This window comes from Sturnus vulgaris, chromosome 14, assembly GCF_052056855.1.
Source record: "Sturnus vulgaris isolate bStuVul1 chromosome 14, bStuVul1.hap1, whole genome shotgun sequence".
Taxonomy (NCBI): Eukaryota; Metazoa; Chordata; class Aves; order Passeriformes; family Sturnidae; genus Sturnus; species Sturnus vulgaris.
Window position 1 is genome coordinate 4,970,981 of NC_142256.1, and position 17,684 is coordinate 4,988,664.

Sequence of the window (17,684 nt, forward strand, 5' to 3'; positions counted from 1 at the left end):
GCGGCCGGACTGGGGGAAGGATAGTGGCAGGGCGGGCCTACAGCTCCCGGCACGCCGCGGGGCCGGAACTGCCGGTCCTGGCGTGCCTTGACCAGCGGCGTTGCGGGTGCTGGTCCCGGCTGTGCCGGCCCTGATGGCGGCGGTGCCGCCGCCGGTCTACGTATACAGCCCGGAGTACGTGGCCCTCTGCGACTCCCTCTGCAAAGTGCCCAAGCGGGTCAGCGCCGCGGTGGGGGCGAGGGGGCGCGGGGAGCACAGCGGTGAGGCCCGGGCGCAGAGGCAGCGGGCGCCGGGCACCGCGCTAGGAAAGGAGGAAGCGGGGGAAACGAGCGGCCCGGGCGGGAGGAGTTTGGGGTTAGAGCGGGGAGGGCCCGTCTGTGCCTTCACATCGCCCCTGGCAGCGCGGGCTCGGACACTAAAGCGACGCTTTCTTCCCCGGGAAGCCGTACGCGACTGTGCTTGTGCCTGGAACACCGGAAAGGAAGGCCCTTTCACACTGCACGGGGACGGGCCGGAGATGGGACCCGGGCAGGGAAAGTCGGTACTGGGAGGAGTCTGAGCCACGCCTCGTCCGCGAGTCTTTGGGCTCCCTGTTGCTGGCTGTCTCCTACTCTCACGGTCTTATTCTTCTCTTTAGGCCAGCATGGTGCATTCCCTGATTGAAGCGTATTGCTTACTTGACCAGATGAAGTAAGTGCTCCGGTTTTCTGTGAAGGGATGTTTTATTCTCCGCTAAGATTCGGAAGGTGCTGGGTAACTTCAGTAACTGTCCCTGCTGGCGGCATGATTATAGGAGCCCCCATAGTGTGTATTTCCACGATTAAAGGAAAATGTTTGTTTTGCTACATGGACACGATTGCAGTAATTGTGGCAAGTGTAATTCATTGTTACCCTCCTGGTCTAGTGGAGCACTTACATATAGCCTTGTGTCTTCTCTGCAGTAGAGTGTGTGTCACCCCCGTGCTTGGGGCTCTGAGCAGGGTGACGGCCTTGGTGCTGCTCCCGATCCGCTGATCAGTCAGTACTGATGCAGAGAGGGACCGTGCTGTTTCGCTGTGTTGTCATTGACTGGGAGACTTTTTGTGAGGTCTGCATGCTGATCAAGAGAGATGACCAGATGAGATCTGGGGCAGAAAAGTGAGAGACCTCCTGCCTCGTTTGGCTCTTGACGCTGGGGCATATGAAGAAAGACATAGCTCAGCCGCTCTTGTGAAGCATTTCATAAAACCTTTAAAAAAATGTGCTTCAGTTCAGCACTGCCAGAAGGTCCTTTGGAGACTTCTTTTTTAAATGAATTTTTTTTTCTGGCAGAGTGTATTTGGGAAATGGCTGCAGGTATTGTTATGGATCAGACCTGAAGGACTGTTTGCCGGTGGGAAGCATTGGAGCCAGCCTGGAGCTGGGAGCTTCCTGTGTTCTTCCTGTAGCAGTGGAGCTGTGCTGTACTGTCTGTGTGTGCTCCCGGTGTCCAAGTTTTGGGGTGGGTTCAGTGTGTTGCAGGATTTGTTTAGGCAAACTGCAAAGCACCCAGACCCAGGAAGGTGCTGTGCAAGTTGCTGGGAACAGTGACAGTCTCTGCTTTGGTGCAGGTCACAGCATGCGAGAGGCATTGCACAGCTCCTGATCCAGGCTGAGGTCCTGCCACAGCGCTGTGCTGGGCCTGGGCATTGCTCTCCATTAGTTCCTCTGCGTGTAATCTGAATGTTGGATATGCTGGGAATTGCACAAACTGAAAGAACGTGCAGAAAAGGGAAAAAAACTTGAAGCAAAGGGAGAAGGTTAATGTAGGCAGCACCTGCAAGTGTTCTTCACTGTGGTGGGGACCACAGGCAGTGCCAAAACAGGCGCAAGGCCTGCTCCAGCTCAGCTGGGTGGCTTTCTCACTGGAGTGACAGTCCAGTGCAAGAGGAAGAGGGAGTTTCATTTGCTTTTACAGCAGTAACAGCCGAAAGAAGGCTCCTAGGGTAAAGGCTAAAGCTGGACATTCCAGCTGAACCCTGAAGCCTCTTGCCCTGATATGCTCCCTTCTTCCTCTCTGCCTAGGATAGTCAAGCCAAAAGTGGCCTCCATGGAGGAAATGGCGAGTTTCCACACAGATGCTTACCTGCAGCACCTGCAGAAGGTCAGTGAGGAGGGGGATGATGACCACCCGGAGTCTGTGGAGTATGGACTGGGTAAGGATTCACATCTTCAGCAAGGGATTAGTTGAGTACTAGGGCCAGGATGCTTTTTTGCTGGAGCTGCAGTTAGAGGGGTGAGCTCAGGGAGATGCTGGGCATGGTTTTGGAAGGAAACACTCTTTGACAGGATGTTGCTGAACCTCAGCAGTCATCTGACAGGCTGGCGCTTTCCCTTGTGCCAGCAGAGGGTACAGCTAGCCTCACTTTGCTGCTCTGTGCAGCTTAGCGTGTCTCTTGCTGAGTGGGGCTGCTGCCCTTTGCTGCTGCTCGGAGGCTCTGGAACAGGATAAAAGACCCTGACACTGCCTCCGGGCTGGAGCTGTGACTGGCTGCTGCAAGCCTGCTGTGGGGAGGGCATGTGTAAGAAGTGGCCTGGAGCTGTAGTGACCGGAGCAGCTGCTGTCTCTCTGGTGATTTATGTCTGGAGCAGAGAGCTCTTGCACTCCTGGACCTGAGACAGCTTGAACAATGCAGCAGGTAAAGCAGGTGAGATGGCTATGGGCACTGTCTTGGTCTCAGGAATGGGAGGAGTGACTCAGAACTGAGGCAGAGGTGCAGACTCTGCGCTGATGAGTGTCCCTTAGACTTTACATTCCTGAAGCTGCTCTGTCTACAGGAAGACAAGCAGCCCTGGTATCATGCTTTGTGGGCAACAGCTGCAGGGAGGCTGCTGTAGGACTAAGTGAAGATCATATTATAGATACAGACCTACAGCTTACCTAGGTTTGACTTGTTTGTGGATGCCCATTTTTAGGGAAGAGGTATGTCAGTGACCATGCCAGGGCTTTTCTGCTCAAGTAGCCAAAGACCTGAAAGCAGTTTTTTGTGAGATTGATGTGAGGGACCAGTAGGTTAGGCAAGCCAGGCACACAACTCATTTTTTTTAATGAACTGAGTGCAAGAAAACATTTAGATTGTTGCTTTTTGTGGTGGGTTGATTTTTGTGATGTGGGTGGGTTCTTTTTTCCAGGTGTCCACTAAGACGCATTCTCTCTCCCCCTCAACAGGGGGGGAGAAAATACAGTGGAAAAGATCATGTTGAGATGCAAAAGAGACTCTACATAGGGAAATTAATTCATTTTATTGACAATTAATAATGGAGTAGGATAGTGAGAATTCAAAATTAAACTGAAATCACCATCCCCCTCATCCCCCTCATCCACCTTTCTTCCTAGACTCAGCTTCACTCACAGCTCTTCTGCTTTTCCCTCAAGCAGTGTAAGGGGACAGGGAATGGGAGTTGTGGTCAGTTCACATGTCTCTGCTGCTCCTTCCTCCTCACTCTTGCCCTTTGTGTGTGTGGGGGGTTCCTCCCACAGGACACTGTCTTCCACGAACTTTTCCAGTGTGGGTCTTTCCTATGGGTACCCATTTTTCAAGAACTTCTCCAGTATGGATCTTGGATCCTCTGTGGGATCAGTTCTTCAGGAACAGGCTGCTCCAGGCTGGGTCAGTCTTGAAGCCTCAAACAAAAGGAATATGCTTTCCCTGGAGGAAAAGGCCTGTTGTGTCTGACAGGCGGACTCTTACCTGCAGGTTACGACTGTCCAGCCACTGAAGGGATCTTTGAGTATGCAGCAGCCGTGGGAGGAGCCACCATCACTGCAGCCCAGTGCCTGCTGGACGGCAAGTGCAAGGTAGCAATTAACTGGCCTGGAGGGTGGCATCATGCAAAGAAGTAAGGAAACAATCTCTTCCCTTGTGTTTTCTCATCTGATCCCTGAACGCTGCTTCCTAGCTCCCAGCTTCCCTGCGAACCCTCAGGGTGCAATGAGCCAGTTGGAAGAGAAAACAAGGTGTGAGGGAAGGCAGGAGATTGAGAGGAAAGAAACAGAGGGCAGGGCAGAGGCCTGAGAGGAGGCAGGTCACTGCTCAGTGCTGGTGCTGTCACTGTCATGTGCTGCAGAGCAGGTCTGGGGCAGGTGTACTCACAGATATCCTGTGATTCCTCGATACATCATTATCTCAGGAAGCTCAAGTGAGAATGTATTTTGTGAGGTCCGTGGAGAAGCACAGTGGAGAGACAAACAATTGATGTCACTGCCAGTTTGGAACACAATGGAAATGCGGTGACACGTCCAAATTGTTTTGTACGGCTTTTGGCTTTCTTAATAAGAGGTTTGAAATAGTGCAGGACTGACCTTGGGTTTCCCCACACTCCATGGGGGGCTGTTTCCTGTGAGCTCTAACATCAGTAATGATCTTCCAGCACAACAGGAGAGGAAGTAAAAATTCTGTCCCTGAATCCTGTGGTTCTGTAGTGGTAAAATAATTTGTTTCTGTCCCATTTTCCATGGAAGTATGTTTTATTTAACTTATCCTCCCCATCTGCCAAAACATGGGGCCTCTTTGCAGCATAGACAAGACACCACCCTTCCTTGTTCACAGCCAACTGGTATTTGCAGTGCTGTTCTATGTCCCTGGGGAGCCTCAGGAGTTCTCATGGGCACTGTGTCTAACCCTAGCAGCTTGTACACACATGTGCAGATGTCTTGATCTGGTGACTTCTGAACTGGCAGAGGAACTCTGGAGGTCTACCAGTGGTGTGCAAGTGCCAGCCATACCACCATCTCAGCCTGCTTTCTGATGGGCACTTGGCTGAAAATGGCTTCAGCTGCACCTTGCTGTGAAAGGAGACTTGCACTTGGCAGAGCTGAGCTCTTACTCTTTGCAGAACCAATGGCTTTTGGGAACTCTCCTGGTATCTTCTGTCTGGACTGCATGGCTTAAAAATTACCTATAATGAAAAAAGTTTTAGCAGTGTTACTGCTGCTGAACTATTAGCACTGTTCTGGGAAGCGGAGTCTCTGTTTAAAAAGCATTTAATATTCACTGATCCCAAAGGAGTCTTCCCAGTCACCCCAGTAAGTTGGTGTGTGATGCTTCAGGGTAGATGCCAGCCCGATGTGAAGGTCCAGCCAGACTGACACTGAACGGCAGGTGCTTGGTTCTAGGACCTATGTCCTAGAAAAATATATTCCTTTTGTCAAAAAACACCTGCTGTCTGGTGGCTTAGTTGCTTTCCAGGGTCCTAAAGGTAGGAGTGACCTGGGGCTTTGGATGCTCTTGGTTCAGAGGATGTCTTTGGGGTTGAGGGTAAGATGCTGAGTAAGCACCTTTTCTCAAGCCAGCCTCACCCTCCCTTCTGGCAGTGACACTCAGAGCTTTGCTGGGTGGGTTTAGGGCAGCACGGGGGATCCCAAATGCAGAGCTGCAGCTCTGACACTGCTCTGCTTTTGACTGAGCTGTTGTCCTGCTCTGCTTGGCCTTGAGTTTCAGAGGTGTGTATTACAGCATTGAGAGAGTCCCCCAAGATACGGAATAGTTCACTTTGCTTCCTTGTAGGCTGTGAGGGAGGGGAGAAATACATAATCATAGTTGAGTCAGATATTCGGGATACCTATTAACACCTCCATTTTCGCATTACTGTAAATGAACAGAGTCACTGGGAAACCCTTGTACTCCACGGCACTTGCAGAGAGTGAAAGCAAGTGCAGTTCTGCCACCCCTGGCTTGCTCTTCACCATTCTCAGCTGTTGTTGAGCAGGAAATGTCAAGGAAACTGAGCTGAGTGCTGTAACTGGAAGTCAAGAGGAATTTCCCAGAGGCACATCTTGTATCCTGATACAATTTGTGGAGAAGGGATTTGGGTACTCCTGTTGCAAAGTATAAAACTTCGCTTTAAAATATCTGTCCAGGGCAGATTTAAGAATGCATGTGGACTGGTGCTAAGTGGTGATGGGGACTTGACTTTGGAGTGAGGCTGGAGTCAGGAAACTTTCTTGTTCCTTTGATGCCAGGGACAGCAAGTAAGCTGTCCCTGATCAATGTCAGTGATAAATCTTTCCGTGGTATACCTGTCCTATGTTTAGCTGCTTGGACTCTCTCCTAGCTGGGCCCAGGAGCTGTTTCGTGAGGGACTGCGTGTGGGACATCCCGTTTGCATTTTCCTGAGAAGAGAAAGGAGGGAGTTACTTTGGGAAGAGGCTTAACCTTCATAGCCTGAGACTTTAGAACAGCAGGAGAATCCTGTGACTGCCTTGGACCTGCCTTTCACTGTCAGGACCTTCCCAGGAGCTATGACCCAGAAAGCAGGGATGAAGTGGCTGCCTGTCTATGCCTGTCCAGACCTCATAGGAAAATGGCCAAGGGGACTGTCCTCTTGTCTCAGAGAGAGAGTGAGTCTGACTCGAGTGTCTCTGAACTTGTTTAAAATTACTCAGGTGCAGAAAGCTAGCATTTTATTTGTTCAACAGTGCAATGGTCAGAGGTACCCCCACAGGCCAGGGTCTCTCTGCAGCAGAGCCCAGAGTTGAGAAGCAGTTGGCACAAGCAGTCCCGTTCTCTGTGCTTCCCAGCCGTGCTTTGAATTGCTCCTGACCCATCTCTTGGTCACTGCTGGGCCTTGGCTGAGTTTTCGTACTCCTCTGTGCCACTGTGAGGTGGACGTTTGCAAAGTCAAAGCGAGAATGCTGGGATCAGTGGTGATTGTGTATTGGCAATATTCAGTGTCACAGACATTGTTTTCACAGGGATGAAGCTTCTGGCTTCTGTTACCTGAACGACGCTGTCTTGGGGATCCTGCGGCTGCGCCAGAAATTTGACCGTGTCCTTTATATTGATTTGGATTTGCATCATGGGGATGGTAAGACCCAGCAAAGGCTGCAAACAGCACAGCTGCACAGACTCGGGGAGCAATGGGAGAAGTCAAGGCCTGTCTACACAGCAGGACTTTACTTGCTGCAACAGCTGCGGCTTTGGCTCCTTTCGGTGCAGTTGAGTTCCCTCAATCCATTTCTGCCTTGTCCTGCTTTACAGACTTGCCCTGTGCCGCTTCTCAGACCTATTTTGAGGGTCTGGGCAGAAGTCTTATACCTAAAGCAACAGATAATATGTCCCAGTCTCCCATCTTGGCAGAGCAGTTGCTGACAGGGTTTAATTGTTTAAAGGTCCATTGCAAGGGAGAAGCAGCTGGTAGTAAATGGTGCTTTTAAAAGAAGGCTTGATGCTATAAATCTAGAGCCCGAGCTGGCCTTGCCACAACTGCTCCCTCCTTCAGGGACATTATTTCTACACCATTTAACATTTCCTGCTCTTCTAAATTTAATGATGTGTTTCATTTTGTTCAATTTTCTCCTTGCATTTGGTTTCTGTTAAGTTTCCTATTACTTCTTTTTTCCCTCTCCATGCCCACTATTTTAATGTGTCTTTAAGGAAAAGGCATGTTGAACCACAGCAGCATTGAGAAAAAGCAAGAGAGCCCAGTAGCACTGGTTCTAATCAGAGCCAAGCCCTGGCCAAGGCAGCGCTGCTTGGATCCCTCTCCCAGCTTCGCAGGCCTAGCAGCACAGGCAAGTGCTGCTACCGTGGGTAGCGACATGAGATCCATTCAGTACTGATTAGCGTGAGACCTGCCACATTCATAGCAGCATTTGCTGCAGCTGAACTCCAGTCTCTGTGGATTGAGGATGTATTTATTGAGCCACATCTGCATTTCCACTTTGCTCATGCTGCTCCTTCTCTGCTTGCTGCCCTGTGTGTATCAAGCAGTTCTGTGTTCAGACTCAGTCATTTATATAAATGATGCATGGAAGTTTTTTTTCCCTTTCCTAATAGGAGTTGAGGATGCCTTTAGTTTCACCTCGAAAGTCATGACTGTTTCTCTGCACAAATTTTCACCAGGATTTTTCCCAGGCAAGTTGAACTTGTAAGGTTTGTGCTCATTTGGTTCACACGTCACTGGTGAGGCCTCCGTAAAGGCAAGTCCTATCCCTGCTGTCCAGCTGACATGTCTTGCTGCCTCTTCTCTTAACCCAGGAGAAGGAAAAGAGGGGGACCTATATGTTTGGCATTTCCCCCTTTGTGGTTTAGCTGAGCTCTAGGCAGAGCCGCTTTGATGCTGCGTGGCAGAATGGGGTGAAGGAGAGAACTGGGTCCCTCCACCCCGCCTTTTGTGGTGGTGGCAGCAAGTGGACTTCTCCATGAGCATGCTGAACGTCCTGGCTCTTGGCTTGCCTTTGACACACCCCACGCGTCTCTTGCTGCTGCTCTCCTTTCCCTCCTAATTGAGGTGTTTCTCTTGTGCAGGCACCGGTGATGTGACAGATGTTGGCCTGGGAAAAGGTCGCTATTACAGCGTGAATGTGCCCATTCAAGATGGCATTCGGGATGAAAAATATTACCAGATCTGTGAATCGTAAGCCCTCTTGCTCTGATACAGCTGACTTGGATGGGATATTTGAGAATAAGATACCACACAGCTTAGTATTCTAAATCACAGTCCTTTCCTAAGGCTTGTCCCTTCCCCTGTTTCAACCTTTGATTACAATGAACATGGACTGTAAGTTCTCAGAGGTCTTGTCTGAATCCTTTAGCAAACTGAATATATAGAGACATTGTGGGTGGCTGGAGGGGTCTCTGCCACAGGTCAGCCTGTCTCCTTAGATACACCTCCACAGGTGTTTATCTAAGGAGAGACTGAGAAGGGACAAGTATTTTTTAGCTATGGACTTAGGGCTAGATGTTTTTTCTTCAAGTAAGTGCTCTGAATTCTGCCTGTGGGACATATGCTTGGGGCTTAGCTAAAAGTGTTTTCCTAGCACCTTCTGTCTGTGCTGGAAGAATGAAAGGCTGAAGGCTAAATATCTGACAGTGACAGAGCTGCCTCCTGGCAGTCCCCTTTGTCCCTCAGCTGATGGTGGACCTCACAAGCTGTTGTCCATGTCAAAACTGGGCTGCGGGGCTTGTTCTTTTCCACGGGAGAGGAGTCTCAGTGCAGGGCGGCAGGACGTGGTAGCATATCCACCTCTAACATTTGAGGGCTGAAACCTCTCTAAACTTGTAGGCCAGTAGGGCAGTCATGTGGGGGCCGTGCCTCCTACTGCCTTATTGGTGCTTGCCATTGCTGGGGCCGAGCAGCCCTCTTTGTGCCGGAGGACGTGCTTCTGAAAGGCCACTCTAGGGGCTGAGACAGCTCAGGAACCCACTCAGGAGGAGCCTGCTGCATGCATTCACAGCTGAAGGACATCGTAACCTACCACAGATATCAAGCTGTGTAGCTGTATAGCTAAAGTTTCTGCAAAGAGACTTAGGGATCTCTTTGTGTTCTCTCCAGGCTGGGAGGCAGTCACAGGCATGACTGTGGATGTCTCATCCAGCTGTTGTTTGAGGGTGATTGCCTGTACTTCCCAAAGCCACGATGGGCTTGAAGCATGAAGCTCTGTCCAATGCAGGTTTTTGCAGGCTGACTACACCCCACACAGAGCTTGTCCTCATAGATTTGCCTCAAGAGCCCTATACGAGAGAGGAGAGTACAATCCTAGCCAGAGCCTTCCTCTGTTTCTCCTGTCCTCTCCTGTCCTGTCCTAGTGAGAGGTGTCTGAGTTCAGGATTGGTTTGCCAGACCTGGATTTCCACCATGACTTTCACAGGGCAGAAAAGCTCCTGGATTGTCCTGCAGCCAAAAGGCAGTGTAAATGTGGAGTTTGATGCTACCACTAAACTGGTGAGGACTAGATCCCCCTCTGCCATGTTATCACTGGTTCTTTTGTGTACATCAGCCTTTTGATAAGTGCTCTGAGAGCTAAACTTGCTGTGGAGGTAGAAGGCTAACTGGGAACAGAGGCAGAGTAACTGGTTTGAGTTGGGTGGAAGCAGAGAATGCAGAAACCCTGAGAGGCATTGGTGGACCAGGGCCATGCCACCAGCATTCCTCTGAGCCATGCTGGCATTAACTGGACTGCTCCTCCTCTCCCCAGAGTGCTGGAGGAGGTGTATGCTGCCTTCAATCCCAGTGCAGTTGTGCTGCAGCTGGGGGCAGACACCATTGCTGGAGACCCCATGTGCTCTTTCAACATGACACCCGAGGGAGTGGGCAAGTGCCTCAAGTATGTCCTGCAGTGGCAGCTGGCAACTCTTGTCCTGGGAGGAGGTGAGTGCATTTTGCTGTTCTGAGAGAAACACGTTTGTCCTCCTATGACCCTGCCTCCAGTGCCTGCCTGCCCTCGGGCTCAGCACTGGCAAGGGTTTAGCAGGGTGACTGCTGGGCAGTGTGGCACACTACTGTTTTCTCTCACCTGAAATCCTTGATACTGACAGGTGCAAGTCTCAGTCCTGACTCAGATCTTGAGTTAAAAGCTGCGTGGCTCCTCTGGCGAAGAGGAGAGGCCAACAAACTGACCCTGACTTCTCAGTGGCGCCTCTGATTCCCATCTCTGCTGATCAGCCCTTTGGTGCTTCTCTTTAAAAGTGAGCACTATGTTCCCGAACCTGTCTTGGACACCTGGTGATGAATGGTTTCATTAAGATTCAAGCAGAGGCTTGGGACAAGGCCTGGCTGCCTGCAAGGTACAGCAGGGCTCTGATACCCAGTGAAAGCTGAGCTGGACTTTGCTGTGCTGCTTAACCAGCTGCTTGTCCAGTGGCGAGAACACAGGACAGGCTTTGTGTTAACAGAGCATTTCAGAACAACAAAAGCCACTGTGTGCCAGGGAAAGCCCCTGAGCTCTAAGATTGGAGCTGCATCAGCTCTAGGTGTTGTCCTTTTTGAGACAGGGGAAATCAGATACCACATATTAAGGCTAAAATTGTATGTGCCTGCTGCCCTTTGTTTTGGAAAAGTTAGGGATATTCAGTCCTGCTGTGGCTTGTCTGTGAGTGTGCTGGAGATGTCACCTTTCAGACAAAACCCAAAACTTCTTTAAAAAAATGAGGATCAACTATGTGTCACTTGTGAAAATACCAAAGGAGTGTCCCACCACTGCAGATTGTAGAAGCATTTGAAGTGGAAACTGGGGGAGAAATAAAATAAAAAAACCAGCGAAAAAGCCCCACAACAATCAACGCAAACAGAAGGGAATATTGAAAGATATGGTCTCTCTGTCTTGTCAAAGCACTTTTTCCCCTTTCCTATTCTAGTCATCTTTTCTGGACAAAAACTTACCTGAGTCTCTTGCAGGATTGCTTTCAGCTAAGGTTTCTCCTTGTGGAGAAACCTCGTGTTCCATTACTATGTAGGTCACCATTTCCTACTAACCGTGAAATCTTATTTTCATGTGAAGCAGTTGCAAGCTGTAGTGATGAGTTTCACATTTGTCCTCTCAAACATGACGTTGCTGAAGAGCGCACCAGCATATGGCTGGACACGTGTATTTTGCTTTATAGGTCAAAGGCTGGTATTCAAAAGCAGGAAGCCCCCATTTCTGCTGCGGCCTGCTGCTTGGGAATGGCTCTCCTTTTTGCCAGTAGAGAGTCCAGCACATGGGGCTGGGAGCTCATCCTGGGTCTGAGATGGTGGCTGGAGGACCAGCCTCTGCCACAATGGATGTAAGTGGGGTTCAGTTTGAGCGGTCAGTTCTTGCATACACTGTCATTCAGACCTGGTCTTGTGTAGCCAGCAGGTGCAAAAGGCAGATTTTAGGCATGGCTTGAGTGGATGAAATAAGCTGAATTCATGTAACCTGCTCACAGTGGCTTCATGATTTGTTCCTTACACTTAAATCTCTTTTTCTCTTTTCCCTTTCCCCACTCTTCCTCCTCAAAATTCCAATTCTTGCTGGAAACAGGAGGTTACAACCTTGCCAACACGGCCCGCTGCTGGACATACTTGACTGGGGTCATCCTTGGGAGAACACTGTCCTCTGAGATCCCTGATCATGAGGTAATGCTTTGAAAAACTCTCCTTTCTCCTTGCAGAAGAGCCAGTTGTTCTGCCTAATCCACACACCATCCTTGCCACTCAGTCCTCTTTTGTGAAGATACTTATGTAACAATACTGCCCTGACCTATCAGTATGATGGGTGCTTGTGTCCAAAAACAGAGGCTGTCTACAGCTCTCTGCGAGGGGTCTCACATATAAACTCCAGTCTCAGATAGTTACAGAGAGGATGGGCAGAAGGATTCTCTGGTTTGCTCAAAGAGCTCTTTAGGGTATGCCTTTTGCCTTTCTCAAGGCTTTTTTTTTTCAGCTGCCGTTTGAGTGGCCACAGTTCCTGTTGCTCTGCTTTCCTCCTCCTCTCCCTGAGGGTTCTGTCTGGTGACCAGCAGTGTCTGGTAAAGAGTGGCCAGGGCCCAGCACACTCCAATAAGTTGCTCCTCTCTGGAGCTGACACAGCTCTCACCTTGCAAATATTTTGTCTCTCTATCAGAGTCCTGTAGTTGTACAGGGGTGAACTTCCAAATTAATGGAACAGAGAATTTACCCCAGAAATCAGCCCATTTTTTCCCACATTCTATGCCACTCATGACTATCCACCCTTGGGGCAGATCTTTGAATGACCTTCCTAGAAATCTCTGTCCTGACTCTAAACATGTTATAAACTGTACTGAGGACACGCACATAAGAGACATAACAACAAGAACATGCTTTCTGTAACATCCAAAAGGAATTCAAAATTCTCAAAAGCAGTTGTAACAGGCCTGAAGGAGGAAGAGAGGGTGGCAAGCTGGGGAAAATAATTTTCTCCTGTTTCCCCTTCAGGCTGAGTACTATTAATGGACTACCAAAGTAGCACCTGAGGTAAGGGTAGGAGAGGAACACTGAATACACATCCCAGATGACCTTCATTGGCCTTGTTATCATTTCATAAACTGATATTACATGGTACAGCAACAAACCAATCCTGATCCCTCGTCCTGCTCTGAAAAATATCATCACAAGGAACATATATGCTCACACATCTGTACCACACCTACATGAACAGACCAAACAACATTGTGACCAATGGCTCTGTACCTAATGTGAACAAATGCTTAGAATCAAATTTGTTTCCAGCCCACTCTGGGCAGATCTGTTGTTATCTCAACCCTTTGTACCACACACTGGGCACCAGTTAAGGTTGTCTTAGGAATGGTATTCTCCAATTTAGTGCTTCTGTTCCCCCTGCCCCCTCAAATTGGAGGCACAAAGGGTAAAGATCACAGTTGAAATAAGAACAATTTACTGAACAGTAACAGCAACAGCAACAATACTAACGACAGAGGGAACAAGAAAAGAAACAGTTCACACAGAAACATCCTTGTCCCCCTGACTAATAGACAATACCGCACAGCTCCCTCTGCCACATTATTTCAGCTGGAAGAAATCCCTTCTGTCTGGAAGAGTCCCTTTCCCCTGCCCTCAGCAATGACATGAGGTGGCGCAGAATAACCTCTGTGTCCTGGCCATGCTTCCTCCCAGCTTCTGCAAAAACTGACCCTGTCTTGGCCAGAATCATGACACAATGGCTGTCAGTAACCTGTGATTCTGTGTTAGCACGCCAGCCCTATGTGCTGCAGATGTCCTGCATGCTATCTGAGCACTTAGCCAGGAGAGACACAGTATCCTTGCAGCACACTGATTTTTCCTTTCCCAGGTGTTTCACAGTCATGTCAATGCAGTGTTTAGCAAGGTGGGAGGTGAACAGCAGGATATGTGATTACAGCACTTGAAATTTAATAAGAAGAAATCCCATTTACTGGTAACTGTATGTAAAATGAGTGCCAACAGCTTTCCCAAATAAAGCGTTGGGATAGACATTTGACTGCTTTTGACTGCCACACTGGGCTCTGCTTCCCATCCCTTGAACTGGGAAGCGGTTGAAAACTCCAGATGGACACAGACACTAGCTGAAGTACCACCTTGATGTAGTGAAGCTACATGTGGCCCTTAGGTGTCTATTTACAAACAGGTACCCATGGGGAGCCCTCCCTCCAGCCTCAGCTTTCAGAGACCTCTCTGCTGACTTTCCTCTTTCCTGCAGTTCTTCACAGAGTACGGTCCTGATTATGTGCTGGAGATCACACCAAGCTGCAGACCAGACCGCAATGAGACACACAGAATTCAAGAAATTCTGAACTCTATCAAAGGTGAGTGTTGTCCAAACCAACACTCCTGCTTCAGGCTCACAGGTTTTTTTTTTAGAGGAGGCTTCAGAAGAGCTCATTGGAATCTTTCTCACTGACTGGAAAGATGGACCACATTCACTTGGCTCATTAGTGTACAGTGCCTCCCACATCCCTTAGGATTTTCAGGGTTGATAGGAACAGAGTTATAGGTCCTGTAGCAAAAGTTGCCATTGTCTTTGCTCTGGCTGGGCAGGGGAGCATGGGGCCTTGTCCTTGTGGGAATCATAGAACAGCCCAGGTTCTAAGGGACTTCAAATATCATCTGGTCCAAACTTTCATAGGAAAGGGAGCATAGACAAGATTACTTAGCAACCTGTCCAGTCACATCCTGAAAACTTCTGATAGTGGGGCTTCTACCACATCTCTGGGGAGTTTCCTCCAGTGATTGATTGTTTTCACTGTAAAAAAAAATACTTAAGGTGAAACCTCTCCTGGTGCAACTCACACCTGTTGTCCTTTGTCCTCTCCATGTGGCTCCTTGTGAAGAGAGAGCACTGTGTTGCAGTGCGCTGGTATTAGAAGTAGGGTAGGAAGTGCAATGGCCATGGATGCCCAAGAACAGGTTAATCCTAGGGAGAGGACATCCCCTCCTTGGGGACCTGTCCAAGCGGGTAGGAGGGACAGCATCACTCCAGAGCTGGGAGGGCTGTGCACTCCTATGTGTGAGTCCAGCCTGAAAGAAGGACGAGGCAGCAGGGAGTGAGCATGTGATGCTGGTCCACAAATCCCAAAACAGTATTCAGCATAGTGAAAGCAGCGGCAGGGTCCATTGTGATAATTTCGAAAGCTTGGCTTGAACAAGGGCAGCAGCCTCTGCAAAAGGAGCGAGAGGAAGCAGGAACTGAGATCTGTGCTGAGGCTAGAATTCTCATATCATGGCCTAGTCCATTAGGCGTGGGAGTAGCACCCCTTGCCAGGTCACTCCACCGGGCTAAAATATCAGTGGAAATACCCTTTTCTGCTTCCTTTTATTTTTCAGGGAATCTGAAGCACGTTGTTTAGCAGAAAAGGAAGGCTCAGGCAAGAGCATTTCCTGTGGAGAAGACAGCATATTTATGTGAACAACTGGTGAAATTCGTGACTGCAGGGAAACCTTCAAAGAAAGTACTGTTGGTTGGTTGGTTAATTTTTTTTTCCTCTGTACAAAAGAAAAGCTGCTGCATGCCATGAGCACCGTGGCTCTCCCCAGGCAGGAGTGTGGGCCCTCCAGCCATAGCCTTCCAGTGCTGGCAGAGCCTCCCCTGCTCTTTTCTCTTTCCTTTTTTAACACCACAGTTTGTTCTCACAACTGCTTTTAAATGTATTTTAAGAGGGGGCTGCTACCTGGCAGGTACAGGGCTACAGCCTCAGAGCTGCCCACTCATGAAGTACAGCCTGAGAGCTACCCTGGGGCACCACAGATTGTATCTCTTACTCAGAGAAAGGCACAGCCATTGTGTTTTTAACTGAGAATTTTTTAAAAATAAAATACTTAACACACTCCTCCAGCCCCTTCCTTTCTTCTTCAACTCACCCTGCCTTGCCACTGCTATTTTTCTCAGCACCCCGGCCCCTCCTACTGCAGAGCCATTTGTGAGCTTCTGAAATTCTGCACAGAGGGGCCAGACCCTGGAGAGCCTCTCAAGAGTGTTGTGGGAGATGCAGGGCATTGTGACAGCTCCTGTCCTGGGAGATCTTAGATGAACATCCAGATGCTCTGGTGCCCCATGAGAGCTGCCTGAGGTGTCTCAGCAAGGGAACAGGTATACAAGGTATCTGGGGCAGATCTCTCCCAGTGCCAGGGGCCACGGAGCCTGGCCTCTGCTGCCCTTGTCCCCTCATTCTCCTGGCCCATGGACTTTTTATTGTGCTGGTTTTTTTTAAGATGTCCAGTCACTGTGGGAAAGCATATTTCCTGTGGCTTTAATTAGATTATGCTGGAAGAAACAGCAAGACAAAGGGGCTCTCAGCCTGGCCTTGGCTTGTGTTTTGCTCTGTTGTTTTTCACTGCAGATTGAAACAACAGGAAATCTGGTGTGGAGATAGGTGAGCAGGATGTGGCTCCCATGACTCCTGACCCCTTGCCTACTTCCATGTACCCCTAGCACCTGGTGTGGTGTGACCAGTCTTGTGTTGTAACAGCTGGCAGGAGGCTGGTGCTGCCACTGCCCCAGCAAAGGATCCCAGTGCCTGGGGGAGATGTCAGGCTTGGGGACTGCCCATCCAGGGAAAAAGGTGAAGAATGAGAGAGCAGAGAACCTGGCCAGCTGCTGCCTCTGACCCACCTCAGGGCAGGCAGACTGCCCTATGAGCTGTGGGAGCTGTTTCAGGAACACAGCTGGGAAAAGAAACAATAGGAAACCCCACAAGCGTCAAGTGTTGCGGCTTTAGGTGAGGTGCCTCTTGGGTGGAAATCCCTACATCCCCCATCCAGAGTGGGATATGCCCGCCTTGCTGCCCACGCAAGCGGGGGGTAAGCCAGGGCGCCTCTCCAGTTCCCTTCCTGTCTGGGTACGGTCGCTGGACCCCACCTGCCCGAGACAGCCCGCGCCCTTCTGAGCGCTGCCGTGTCCTCGTAGACGCCGGAGATAATCTGTTGGCAGTCCTCTCCCCGGGGCACGAAGGCCCTCACGGCGGTGGCGATCCTGCGCTGCTACCCCTTCGCGGCTGAGGAGGTGCCGGCGGTGGGGGCCTGCTCCCCGCCTCCGTGGCCCCCTCAGGCCGGTCCCACCTTCTGGCCAGCTTGTGCCTGCAGAAGCTCCACATCCAGAACTGCGCAGCGGGGGGAGTCCGGAGCCCCACGGAGCCCGGCTCGCCGCTCGCCTGGGGCTTGGGGACGCAGCCGCGGGGCCTCCAGGAACCGCCTCCTCCGGGCCGCTTGGAACCCGGCCGAGTGTGGGAAGGGGCGGGAGGAGGAGCTTGGGCCGCGCTGCCTGTCCTAAAATGCGCGGGCAAGGGTCTCAAGCTGCTGTGTAATAAAATACGGAAGGATCGTTGTTCCGTCGGCTGTGGCCCTTGTCCATTTCGGCGAAGAACTTTGTGTGAAGCAGCCCTTTGCTGGAAGGAGGGTGGGCACCCGCAGCTCCAGTGCGTCTTCTCTCGGCTTATGATATTCCCATCCTGTTGCTGAAAATTATACAACTTCATTAGTAACTTTTCTAATTAAAATTTCTAATTGTTTTAATCAGTCGCGAACAGTGTAATTTTCCACCGTAGCCAAGCACTTAGCAAGGTTTGTCATAAGCTGGTATTGTGGGAACACAGGTCGGGAAAATTACTAAAACTTTTAAAGTTTTGCTAAACCAACCTTGATATGCTTCATTGGACTAAGCATGGGAGAGAGATATTGCTGAAACTGTACACACGGAATACAGAATTTATAGACTACAAGGACATTTTGCAGAACCCAAAGATAAAGAAACGAACAAAGACAATTCAGCAATTGTCTTACCTGGGAAAAAGATAACAAGGTAATAACAAGACTGAAAATGTAGACTAATTAGCATGAGAAGCAAGAAATCTATAACCGTAGAAGATAAAATACTATTTAATGAAGAGAACTATGTATTTTATAGCCAACGGACATTAATTTCTTTTCTAAAGTGTATTAATAGTGAAAAGTTATCAAAGTGTGCATGTATC

At 49.7% G+C, this 17,684-nt stretch overlaps 1 protein-coding gene across 2 annotated transcripts; it reads left to right on the forward strand.

The window, feature by feature from the left end:
• Positions 1–65: 65 nt before the first annotated feature.
• On the forward strand, positions 66–15,545 carry HDAC8 (histone deacetylase 8). 2 transcript variants are annotated; one of them, XM_014891046.2, is made up of 11 exons: positions 66–217; positions 638–690; positions 2,044–2,174; positions 3,717–3,858; positions 6,713–6,825; positions 7,797–7,874; positions 8,268–8,376; positions 9,938–10,110; positions 11,744–11,838; positions 13,919–14,024; positions 15,043–15,545. In XM_014891046.2, exons 1-11 carry the CDS (start codon positions 134–136, stop codon positions 15,063–15,065), a joined length of 1,107 nt encoding a protein of 368 aa, XP_014746532.2. In that variant the 5' UTR covers positions 66–133; the 3' UTR covers positions 15,066–15,545. The 2 variants fall into 2 exon arrangements, with proteins under 2 accessions (XP_014746532.2, XP_088029507.1); XM_088173381.1 differs by lacking the exons at positions 2,044–2,174; positions 3,717–3,858 and having other exon boundaries at positions 70–217.
• The last annotated feature ends 2,139 nt before the right edge of the window (positions 15,546–17,684 follow it).